This window comes from Ornithorhynchus anatinus, chromosome 21 (assembly GCF_004115215.2).
Source record: "Ornithorhynchus anatinus isolate Pmale09 chromosome 21, mOrnAna1.pri.v4, whole genome shotgun sequence".
In the NCBI taxonomy this organism is placed as follows: Eukaryota; Metazoa; Chordata; class Mammalia; order Monotremata; family Ornithorhynchidae; genus Ornithorhynchus; species Ornithorhynchus anatinus.
In genome coordinates, this window is record NC_041748.1 from 19,104,917 (window position 1) to 19,117,838 (window position 12,922).

Genomic DNA, 12,922 nt, shown 5'->3' on the forward strand with positions numbered 1-12,922 from the left:
AGCCACAGTAGGAAAGAAATATAGAGGCTTGAAGAGCTGCGGCTTGGAATCTCATCCTGGCAGCAACTGGGAGTCTGGAATTAGCACAGGATAGATGGGCAGCGGGCATAAGGCCCAGAATCCCCTTCCAGTTGTGGGCAGCTCATCACTGATGTCTTCAGAGTTTGACCTTTCACAGAAGGGATCCAGCCATCAGAAGAATTTATTGAGCATCCACTGCAAGCTGAGCAATTTAGTAAGCCCGTGAGCAAGTACAATAGACGTAGGAGACACGATCCCCTCCCACCAGAAACATACAATCGAACAGTAAAGATTGGCCGGAGCGGCTGTTGGCTGGTCACTGGGGCCGGCGGGATCATGGTCTCCTTCGCTCCAGACAGCGTTTCTAAGGGAGAAGCAGCAGCATTTTGAATGGGCTGAGGGATTTGCGGGGAGGCGGAGTACCGCTTTCCCAACCCTTATCCCCAAACCCCCTTCGCTCACAGTCTCACGTGAGCACATTCATTTGGTCTCAACCCTTTCTCGAAAATGGATCTTGCAGGCATGTGAAATGCAAATCAGTTGCTAATCTCTTTATTTGTGTTTCTCTCCTATGGAGCAATCTTGAAAAAATATGAAACTCTAGGGGTTTTCCATGCAAACTGGAAATTCTACTAGGCATATGTCACTTCGGTTTAGAAAGTCTCATTAGGGTGCCTTCAGCATGGCTCCTAGAGCCATAAGTCAAGTGGAATATATTAAAAAAAAAAATGTTTCTGGAAACAACAACTTCCCTGGTGGGAAGCTACCGCTTGTCAACTCAGTCTTCGCCGAGAAAGTGACGTGGAACCGAGGCGGGTATATTTAGCTGCAGAGCACGTAGCCTGGTGCACTGCCGTCCGTGGGCTGAGGGAGAGCTCCCTCAAGGAGTCGTCGGTGCTTGTAAACAATATGTCAAAATGGAGCAGACATTTTCCTCAGGAAATATTCCCGAGGCAGCTGACTGTCAGAGCGACTGACCCTGGCTTTCTCTCCCCTATCTGAGGAGCACTGTGATCTAAAGAGCTGCAAGGAAAAAAATAACCAGAGACCAGTGACTATTTTCCACCTCCTTTTAGAAGAAAATCTACTTGTCAGGGTCTTTCTCTGCCCCCCTCCCCCCACCTCCCTCACACACATCCACGCACACACAGTTAGAAGTGAAAACCAGGGTTTGAAAGCCGTGTTGCTTTGTTAAGGCCGTATCACTTCCTCCCCAATAGGTTTGCTCTTGTTTGATTCTCCCTACCCATGAGCAGTGGCCATTTACCACCATTTTATTCATTTCTACATGTCATATCCTTTGTCCTGATGATGACTTTGCATATAATCCACTTATTAAGTGTTTGCTATTTTCCCTATATTGATATTTTTAGGGTATCCATAATGGCAAACAGCTCTCGAGAAAGTCTTGGTCTTCAGAGAGCCGAGAAGGTGGATTTCCTTAGAAATTTTTTCTTCTGGGCTACGTTTTCCAAAAGCACACTCACTTTTGGAACCTCAGGAATGCATTGTTGAATTGCATTCAGCTTCTCGTCTTCTTGGGCCCCGAGATATTTCCCTACTGTAATCACATATAGCCACTGGTTCTCCCGCTTGTATTTGGGCAGTTAGTTTCCCTTCCTGGATTTACCAGCCCAGAATCAGTGCCACTTCTATCACTGGGGCTTTGGCACTATGTCCTGGGATTCAGCCAGCAGGCCTCAAGAGATCTGTGCCCACCCAAAACAGCAGAAACGCATGGTGCTCCCCAGGAGACAAGGCTCTCTCTGGGGTACGAGACTGGCAGAGTATCCACCAGAAGCAGTAAAAAGAAATACAGAGGTGAAGATGGGATGGCGTGGAGTTGGTGGGGGAGGAACATCTGGACCAAGGTTGGGCTGCCAGCACCACAGAGCTCCATCACGCTCACCAGGGCATGCAAGGAGACATCGGTGTGCACAGGGTGGGTCCAGAGACCGGGGAGGACCTTCAGTTTCCAGTTTGGCTCCCATCTTTCAGAATACTAGCCAACACCCACGCATTCCAGACACCCAGTTGCACACAGCAAGTCCGTGCTCTTTCCACTAAGCTGCGCTACAAACTAATCAGGTTGGACATAGTCCATTCATTCATTCAATAGTATTTATTGAGCGCTTACTATGTGCAGAGCACTGTATTAAGAGCTTGGAATGTACAAATCGGCAACAGATAGAGACAGTCCCTGCCCTTTGACGTGCTTACAGTCTAATCGGGAGAGACGGACGGACAAGAACAATGGCAATAAATAGAGTCAAGGGGAACTCTATCTAGTCCATGTCTCATGTGGGGCTCCCAGTCTTAATTCCCATTTCACAGACGAGGGAGCAGAGTCACAGATTATTTTTTTAGTGGTATTTGTTAAGCGTTTACTATGTTCCAGGCACTGTATTAAACACTGGGATAGATACAAGATAACCAGTTGGACACAGTCCGTATCCCAGATGGGGGCTCACGGTCTTCATCCCGATTTTACAGATGAAGTAATTGAGGCACAGAGAAGTGAAATGAGTTGTGCAAGGTCAACCAGCAGGCAAGTAGAGGAGCTGGGATTTGAACCCAGAAGCAACGTGGCTCAGTGGAAAGAGCCCGGGCTTGGGAGTCGGAGGTCATGGGTTCGAATCCAGGATCTGCCACTTGTCAGACTGTGTGACTGTGGACAAGTCACTTAACTTCTCTGTGCCTCAGTTACCTCATCTGTAAAATGGGGATTAACTGTGAGCCTCACGTGGGACAACCTGATGACCCTATATCTACCCCAGCGCTTAGAACAGTGCTCTGCACACAGTAAGCGCTTAACTAATACTAACATTATTATTATTATCGTTTTTGACTCCCAGGCCCGTGCTCTATCCAGTAGGCCACACTGTTTCTCATTTCACAAAACTCCACCCAATACTGGAGTGTTTCCTGGGGTTGGGAGGGACCCCTGAACCCCCCCACACTCCGCTATCTGCTCTAGAACATTTGCAGGCACCTCTTCAGAGCAGCAGAGCTCTGCAGGGAAGCCGAGGTGAAGGGAGATCAGGGGCTGGAAATCAAACTGTCACACTGCGGTCAGCCAGTCGTATTTATTGAGTGCTTACTGTATACAGAGCACAGTACTAAGCACTGGGCAGAGTGCCCGGTGTCAGATCTGTACCGGATGGGGGACACACCAGCTGAGCATCAGACTGCTGTGGTCTGTGTTGCTTTCCCGTCCCCCTGCTACTTCTATTATAGCTGGTGATTCTGTGCATTTAGACATGTCTGTGCTTTCTCCTTTTACCCACAGGGTTTGATGCATTCTAGTGGCCCTGTGGGGAGACACCGGCAGCTGATATTGGTTCTGGAGGGAGAACTTTACCTCATCCCTTTTGCTCTCCTGAAAGGAAGTTCCTCCAATGAGTACCTCTACGAGCGTTTCACCCTCATTGCCGTACCTTCCATCCAGTCCCTGAACCCCAATTCCAAGGTAACGTTTCCATGACTGCATTGAGAAGGACATTGGCCTGGTGTATCTTCTTTCTCGGTATTTCTTGGGGGACCGCAGTCTTCTGGAGTTAAGGGGTTTTCTCGGGTGTATGGGGTGGGCTGGGCGTGTTTCTTCCTGAAGGACAGGGGTGACCAGTTGATTCCTCTTTGGCTCTTCCAAGCACTGAACTTCCATGTTTGCCTCGAATCCCGGCATTCTCCTGGAAGAGCTCCAGAAGTCTCCCTGACCCCATTATCTTTAGAACCCTCAGGCTGAAATGACCATCCCACTGAAAACATAGGAGAAAGGATAACTCTGCTTTTAACCCTAAATCCCCGGGGCCCTCAGGTGCCACAAGCGATAGATTCAGAACATAAATTTTAACCAATTGATGTCCAGCAGATAGTATGTTGTACACAGATGTGCCATATTCTGGGGAAAGAAACCTTTGGAAATAGCAAGATATGTTGCTGAACCCAGTCGTATGTATTGAGCGCTCACTAGGTGCAGAGCACTGAACAAGCACTTAGGAGGGGGCAGTACAAAGACGTTCCCTGCCCATAACAGGCTTACAGCCTCTCAGGGGAAAACAGAGATTAATAAGAATAAATAAGTCATTTATAATATAGAATTTGAAGAGATTCATTCATTCAATCAGATTTATTGGGTGCTTACTGTGTGCAGAGCACTGTACTAAGTGCTTGGAATGTACAATTTGACAACAGAGAGAAACAATCCCTGCCCAACTGTACGTAAGGGTCAGGGGTGGGGCGAATTCAAGTGTCCAGAGGAAAATGAAAATATTCGGGACCTCATGCAAAGCATGTGCTCCATCATTAAGCTACAACCCCACCCATTCCCACTAAGTTACACCATGATCATCATCGCAGTAGCAAAGAACTGGGGCTGGGGGGATTGTCCCCTACTGTTTTTCGCCTGAAGAGATCCAGTCCTCAGAGACAAGAAGTAAGATTGATGCTTTTCTTATCAGAACAGGATTATTAAGCATAGTTTTCCAGCAGTCAGCTCGCTTTTATATCAAATAACGTGGCAGGGAGGGGCCGGAACGAGACCGGTTGCTGGAAAGCCAAACCGGAAGAGCCTCCGAAATAGGAAATGGAACCCAATGAGTTTCTTCAGACCGACTCAGAGCCTAGTCCGGCCTGAATACATTCTAGCAGAAACAAAACTAGTGGCAAAATACATAGGAGAAGACTGATCCCAGACTCCAGAGGCTAACTGCTGTCCCGATCTTCCCCTCCTAGTCTCACCTGAGGAAGAATGTGGTCACCTACTCCAGCTCTACCTCCATGGCGGCCGTCATAGGCAACCCAAAGCTCCCTTCGGCGGTGATGGACAGGTGGCTGTGGGGGCCGATGCCCTCGGCGGAAGAGGAGACGTACATGGTGTCGGAGCTGCTGGGCTGTCAGCCCCTGGTTGGGGCCGTGGCCACCAAAGAGAGGGTCATGAGCGCCCTGACCCGGGCCGAGTGTGTCCACTTCGCCACCCACATCTCCTGGAAACTATCGGCCTTGGTCCTGACTCCCAACACGGAGGGCGCCCCGGCCGGAAGCAAGAGCTCCTTTGGGAATCCCTACACCATTCCGGAGTCCCTTCGGATGCAGGACGATGCGAGCGACGCGGAGAGCATTTCTGACTGCCCCCCGCTGCAGGAGTTCCTGCTCACGGCTGCCGACGTCTTGGACCTGCGGCTGCCCGTGAAGATAGTGGTGCTGGGCTCCTACCACGAGGCCGGCGGCAGGGTCACCGCCGACGGGGTCGTGGGCTTGACCCGGGCCTTCCTGGCCGCGGGGGCTCAGTGCGTGCTGGTGGCCCTCTGGCCCGTCCCCGTGGCCGCCTCCAAGATGTTCGTCCACGCCTTCTATTCGTCACTGCTGAACGGGATGAAAGTCAGCGGGGCCCTCGGTGAGGCCATGAAGGTGGTGCAGAGCAGTAAGCAGTTCTCCCATCCCTCCAACTGGGCAGGTAAGAGAAACTGGCATCCAGGTGTTTGCATCTCCTTTTTGGCCCAAGGATGGACGTGTAACAGGCTTTCTCACCGCCTCTCAGGTTTCATGCTGATCGGGAGTGATGTGAAGCTGAACAGCCCTTCCTCCCTCATCGGGCAGGCACTGACGGAGATACTCCAGCACCCAGAACGAGCCCGGGATGCCCTGCGAGTGCTGCTACATCTGGTAAGGATGGGGGAGCCCCAAGAGACCTGGGCTGCTTCTCACCCACCGAGCAGAACTTGGGGACTAAAACTACCTTGTGGGGCCAACCGTGAAAAACCAAAGAAGTGTAGATTATAGAAAGTAGGATCTGTCCTTGAACCGAGTCAGTCGGTTGGTTGATCATATTTAATGAGTGCTTACCATGTGCAGAGCACTGTACTAAGCGCTTGGGAGAGTACAATACAACAATAAACAGACACATTCCCTGCCCACAACGAACCTATGGATATTAATAAAAATAAATAAATTACAGATATGGACACAAGTTCTGTGGAGCTGGGAAGGGGGATGAATAAAGAGAGTGGGTCAAGGCAACGCAGAAGGGAGTCGAAGATGAGGAAGAGGGCTTAGGGAAGGCCTCTTGGAGATGTGTCTTCAATAAGACTTCGAAGGGGGAGAGAGTAAGTGCCTGTCGGCTATGAGGAGGGAGGGCGTTCCAGGCCAGAGGCAGGATGTGGGCAAGAGGTCGGTGGCGAGATAGACGAGATTGAGGTAGAGTGAGAACGAGAACATTAGAGGAGCGAAGTGCGTGGGCTGGGTTGTAGTAGGAGAATAGCGAGGTGAGGTAGGAGGGGGAAAGGCGATTGAGTACTTTAAAGCCAATGGTGAGGCATTTCAGTTTGATGTAGAGGTGGATGGGCAACCACAAGTTCTTGAGAAATGGGGAAACGTGGTCTGAATGTTTTTGTTGAAAAATGATCTGGACAGCAGAGTGAAATAAGGACTGGAGTGGGGAGAGACAGTAGCTGGAAGGTCAGCAAGGAGGGTAATACAGTAGTCAAGGTGGGATAGGATAAATACTTGAATCACTGTGGTGGCAGTTTGGATGAAGAGGAAAGGGCGGATTCTAGCTGTGTTGTGAAGGTTGAACTGACAGGATTTAGTGATGGATTGAATACATGGGTTGAATGAGAGAGAGGAGTCAAGGATAATGCCACGGTTACAGGCTTGTGAGAGAGGAAGGGTGGTGGTCCCATCTACACTGTGTGGTTTTGTGCCAGATGTTTTTGAAAGCCCAATGATGGGACAGGGAGAACCACAACCGACCCAGAAACTCAACCGGGACCTTGCCGCCATCCTGCTCCGACCTGGAGGCTTGGCTTCTGGGTGGAGATGTACAGTGTCTGGGCCCCAGGGGAGAGAAGGAAGATCCCCCTATGGGTTTCCACGACAGCCTCGCGTGTCTCCCCGCCGGGAGCAGAACCTTTCACTGATTAAAAACCGGAAAAGGTTCAGGCTCTCTCCAGATGCTTCCAGGTCCCGTGGGCCGCGCTCACTGTGTGTCACTCTCCCCGCCCCCGCCGTCCCCTAGGTGGAGAAGTCCCTGCAGCGAATCCAGAACGGGCAGCGGAACGCCATGTACACCTCCCAGCAGAGCGTGGAGAACAAGGTCGGAGGCATCCCAGGCTGGCAGGCCCTGCTCACTGCTGTGGGCTTCCGGCTGGACCCCCCGACCAGCGGCCTTCCCGCCGCCGTGTTCTTCCCCACCTCGGACCCCGGCGAACGGCTCCAGCAGTGCAGCACCACGATCCAGTCCCTGCTAGGTAAAGGGCTTCTTGGAGGGGTGGGGAGAGAAGGGGAGGGAGCAGGGGAGCAGGTGGGGACAGAGCAGGAGGCTTAACAAGGCCAACACTGGCCTTGGTTGGTATTGAGGGAGTGTGTAGGTTGACCAGACAGGCTGCTGCTGGTTTTCATCATCTGGAACTTCATTCTCTTGGTTAAGTGGATTTAATGGGAGTTCAGTTCCTCTGCTCTGCAGTGCAAGTTTCTGCAGGCTGGAAGAGTCGCAGTGCTTAGAGAGCAGGATAAGGAGTCAGATGCACTGAGCACTATTCTTGGCTTTTTTTTTCCTCTATGGTATTTGTTAAGGGTTTACTATGTGCCAGGCACTGTACTAAGCACTGGGGTATGTAGAAGGTAATCATGTTAGACACAGTCCATGTCCCACACAGGACAAACAGTCTCAATCCCCATTTTACCGATGAGAGAACTGAGGCCCAGAGAAGTGAAGTGACTTTCCCAGGGTCACACAGCACAAAAGTGGCAGAGCGGATTAGAATCCAGGTCCACTGATTCCCAGGTTCATGCTCTCTTGATGTTTCAAGTTAAACCTACTTAACCTTTGGGTATTGCCCTGTCCTCCAGAAAGAATCAGGAAAGAACCTCACTGTTCCACATCCTATGTGGCTACCAAAGGGACTTAGTGTTTTGTAGCCTATCCTCTAAAATAGGATTTCTGCACTATCTCAGCCCACATGGCAGTTTGGTAATAATAATAACTGGGGTATGTGGCAAGGGCTTGCTATATACTGAGCACTGCATTATGAGCTGGATAGATGCAAGATAATTAGGCCTGACAAAGGTCCTGTCCTACGTGGGGCTCACAGCCTAAAGCGGGGAGAGAGCAGACATTTAATCCCCGTTTTACAGGTGAGGAAACTGAGGCCCAGAGAAGTTGAGTGACTTGCCCAGGTTCACACAGCAGGCAAGTGGTGAAGCTGGAATTAGAATGCAGGTTCTTCGACTCCCTGGCCCATGCTTTTTCCACTTTAAGTGCGTAACAAGAACCACAGTTATTATTTGGTCCCCTAACTTCCATCCTATGCTTTTTCCACTAGTCTATGCTGCCGCTCATGTTCTTTTCAAATTATTTTTTCAGTGACCCGCCCCCTACCTCTGAGCTCCTGGCAGGCAAAGTGGCCTAATGGAAAGATCCTGGGCCTGAGAGTCAGGGGCCTGGGTTCTAATCCCAGTTCCACCTCTCGTCTTCTGTGATTGGGCAAATCACCTAACTTCTCTGGGCCTCAGTTCCATCATCTGTAAAATGGGGATTGAGACTGTGAGCCCCACGTGGGACAGGGATTATGTCTAACCTGATTACCTTGTATCTATCCCAGTGCTTAGTACAGTACCTGGAACATAGTAAGCTTAACAAAATACCACAGTTATTATTATTATTACTAAAGTATGTGCTTAACAAATACCCCTATTATTATTATTATTATTGTTATGCTCTTTTCAAACCACTGCTAAGGTCAGTGTTGTGATACTTGTCAATTCCCAATTTTCTGATATACAAGTTGTCCATTTGGACCCATTTACTGTGGAAAATGGGGAAGGGTCCAGTTTGTGTGTCTTCAGTGAGAGCCTGCGCTTGGCTCGGAATAATGCCCTTGTTTCTCACCCTTTCAGGTTTGCCTAACCCTGCACTTCAGGCACTTTGTAAACTTATCACTGCTTCAGAAACTGGAGAGCAACTCATCAACCGGGTAAGCTGACTGAATCCGAGGCAGTGTCACGCTCATATTAGGAGAAGGGGAAGATGGATGGCTGAACAGTGACACTGGCAGTAACTTATTATCATTTCCATTTTTACCTCGGAATCTTTGCGCGTATGTCTCTCTCTTAGCCTCAGTGCCCCACCCAGTACCCCCTCCAGAAAACTAAATTCTCCCTGTTGCCATCACAGTAGACCTTAAAGGCAGGGGCAGGGAGTATAAGTTCCTTGCAGGCAGGGATTGCATCAACCAACTCTGTTGTATTGTCCTCTCCCAAATGCATAGTATGGGGCATTGCACATGGTAAGCGCTCAATAATACCATTGATTGACTGAGGTAGTAAACTGTAGAAACAGAGGACACAGAGTCTGGCATTATCTCACACGCATCTTCGTCCGGTGGATGACCGTGTAAGTCAGTCAGTCCATCAATTAATCAGTGGCATTTATTGAGTGCCTACTACCCTTCCTTACATCCATGAGAGGATCCCATTGTCTTCAGTTATTCCTAATGGCATTTTTTAAATGCTTACTGTGCGCTAAGCCCTGGTTATCAGATTGGACACCATCCCTGTCCCGAATAGGGCTCGCAATCTAATTTATCCCCATTTTACAGGTAAGAAAACGGAGGCCCAGAAAGACCAAATGACTTGCCCAAGGTCACACAGCAGGCTAGTGGCAGACCTGGAACTCTAACCTGGATCTCTGGACTCCCAGCCCCAGGCTCTTTCCACTAGGCTGTGCGGCCATCCATAAAGCCATAGCTCTCTGTGAGGCATTGTAGGTATTTAGCCACAGTCCTCTCCTAGGCCTCCCAGGACTCAGCATTGCTTTGCACTCATTTCCTCCTTAGCACCGTCCTCCAACAAGCATCCTATTTACCTTTTGGAACAGAGCTGACCCCAATCAGGATGGGCCTTACTGATCGCTGTTCTGTAGGGTCCCTGTGGCCCTTGGCCTAGTGGATAGAGCCTGAGCCTGAGAGTCAGAGGGACCTGGGTTCTAATCCAGGTTCCTGGGTTCTAATCCCAGTTCTACCACTTGTCTGCTGTGTGACCTTGGGCAAATCACTTCTCTGGGCCTCAGTTACCTCATCTGAAAAATGGGGATTAAAACTGTGAGCCCCACATGGGACATGGACTTGTGTCCAACCCGAGCATATCTATCCCAGGGCTTAGTACAGTCCCTGACACATAATAAGTGTTTAACAAATATTATTTTTTTTTAATCAACAATCAATGGTATTTACTGAGCACTTACTGTGTACAGAGCACTATACTAAGTGCTCGGGGGAATACACTCCAGCAGAGTTGGCAGACACACTCCCTGCTCACAACAAGCTGTGTCCTCCTTCTTGATCCCAAATGATGAACAGCTTTTACCCTAGGGCTGCAGTCAGTCCCTACCCTGCATGTTCTTTACATGTAACTAATATGAAGATGGGTTTTTACATCAAAAAGGAAAGCGCTGTGTCCCAGGAGCTCTGCGTTTTGTAAAAATTTCTGTCCATGACCCAGCCTCAGAGTTCAGCAGCCTTGATCTGGGGGTTCCCTCAGCTTCCCCGATTCTCCAGATGAGAGAAGGGAAGGATCCAAAGTCCACGTTCCTGATGTTAGGGACCAAACCAGCATGAGGATGTGTTTAAAAATACATCTCTGATGACTAAATCCTACCCATTGGTAAAAGTGGAATTCCCATGGCCAGCAAATGAATCCAGTGGGGCCTTGGGTATGACTTTGGTGTGAATAACTGAAAATGTAGCGATATTATCATAGGGAATTTTTTTGGAAGACCAAGCCATAGCAAATCCTATTTTTGCTGGGAGGTTTTCACCAGTGAGAAGCAGTGTGACCTAATGGATAAAGCACAGGCCTTGAAGTCAAAAGGACCCGGATTCTAATTCTGGCTCCACCACTTGTCTGCTGTGTGACCTTGGGCAAGTCATTTTACTTCTCTGGGCCTCAGTTCCCTCATCTTTAAAATGGGGATTAAGACTGTGAGCCCCATGTGGGACATGGACGGTGTCCTACCTGATTAGGTTGTATCTACCCCAGTGTTTAGTACTGTGCCTGGCATATAGTAAGTGCTAAACAAAAACCATAAAAAAGTCTTGTGTTACAGAAAGCAGCTATTCAGTATAAGATCAACCGTGCTCAGTTCTCCTCCAAGATTCCCAGAACAGTTCCCTGAGGATTCTGCTAAACAGGATTTGTAGATGACACTTTGCTTCCCTATTCTGACTGCCTTCTCATTTTCTCATTAATGCACTATACCTGCCTTCATAACGACATTATGAAGACCAGATAGTACCTCTGTGACTAATTATTTGGGAAAATTATGGAGACTGAGAAGTAGGAAACGGTAAACAAAACCAAGATTCCAACTCCATTTGTGTGATGAGGGTATGAAAGAAGCAGTGTGGTCTAATGGATAGAGTGTGGGCCTGGGAGTCAGAAGGAAAATGTAGCAATAGTATCATAGGGAATTTTTTTTGGAAGACCAAGCCACAACAGATCCCATTTTTGCTGGGAAGCTTTTGCCGGTGAGAAGCAGTGTGGCTTAATGGATGGAGCACAGGACTGGGAATCAGAAGGACCTGGATTCTAATCCTGGCTTTGCCATTTGTCTGCTATGCGACCTTGGCCAAATCACTTCCCTTCTCCAGGCTTCAGTTCCCTCATCTGTAAAATTAGGATTGAGACTGCGAGCCCTATGCGTGACAGGGACAGAGTTCAACCCGATCTGTTTGAATGCACCCCAGCACTTAATACAATGCCTGGCACATAGTAATATGGGGGTTGAAAGAGAGGGAGGGGTCAAGGGCAGTGCCAAGGTTGCAGGCTCAACAGATGAGGCCAATCAGTTGACTTGCCCAAGGTTACACAGTAGTCCAGGAATAGAGCCTGCACTGGAAACCAGTTCTCTATACTCTCAGCCCTCTGTTCTTTTCACTAGACCACACTACCTCCCAAGTGGCTAAAGCTTGAGATATTATCCATTTGGGTATAATCCATCCCTGCCTCACATGGATGTGTGGAAAAAATCAGATAACTGATGAGAAAATGTTTTGGGAATTCAAGTGCTCTATGAAATCAAGGTATTATTGTTGTTATTATTACATGTGGTTTCCAGGAATTTTTCAACCCACCTTAAGACTAGCCAGATAAGAAGAATGTTGAGTTGCATGAAACAGACCCTGTTTCTCTGCGATCACTCCATCAGTGGTATTTATTGATCTGGAAGACCTCTGCTTAGAAGGCAACTATCATCGTGGAACTTTTCCACCTCGAGAAATCTTCCATGTTTCTCTTGTCCCCCAGCCCAGTTTCTAGGGTCATGTCAAGTTCTGAAGATTCTGGCTTAAGCTTCAGGGACACTTTTTTTTTTTGTTGGTATTTGTTAAGTGCTTACTATGTGCTGAGCACTGTTCTAAGCGCTGGGGTAGATACAGGGTAATCAGGTTGTCCCACGGGAGGCTCACAGTTAATCCCCATTTTACAGATGAGGTAATTGAGGCACAGAGAAGTGAAGTGACTTGCCCAGTCACACAGCTGACAAGTGGCAGAGCCGGGAATCGAACTCATCTTGCAGACTTGACCTCCTGTTTCTTGGTTTACCCCTGCCTGCTGACTCTATCTCCCTTTCCCTACCTGTAACACCTGCGCCTCATGTGCTGTGGCTGCTGGGTTGGTTTTGGTGCAGATATGCTGTTGCAATTGTCAATTCGTTTTGCGGAACAACCTACGCTTGAGTCTAAACTATCTCCTCTCTCTCTCTCTCCCTCCCTCTCTTTACCTCTTCCTCTCTCTCGCTCTGGCACTCTCTTGCTCTCCCACCTGCTGGCTGAAGGCTGTTAAAAATATGGTTGGAATGGTGAGTAGTACTCTCATTAGCAATTTTCATTCAGGTGAGTGGCAAGAA

At 48.8% G+C, this 12,922-nt stretch overlaps 1 protein-coding gene across 3 annotated transcripts in view; it reads left to right on the plus strand.

The window, feature by feature from the left end:
• Positions 1-12,922, plus strand: part of TTC28 (tetratricopeptide repeat domain 28) — a 441,985-nt gene that overhangs the window by 415,085 nt on the left and 13,978 nt on the right. For 2 of the 3 annotated variants that reach the window (XM_029049080.1, XM_029049084.2), the window contains 6 exons: positions 3,311-3,490; positions 4,756-5,476; positions 5,561-5,685; positions 7,037-7,268; positions 8,917-8,993; positions 12,851-12,874. In XM_029049080.1, the coding sequence (XP_028904913.1) occupies positions 3,311-3,490; positions 4,756-5,476; positions 5,561-5,685; positions 7,037-7,268; positions 8,917-8,993; positions 12,851-12,874 (1,359 nt within the window). The remainder of the gene's footprint in view (positions 1-3,310; positions 3,491-4,755; positions 5,477-5,560; positions 5,686-7,036; positions 7,269-8,916; positions 8,994-12,850; positions 12,875-12,922) is intronic. The other variant, XM_029049081.1, reaches the window with a different exon arrangement.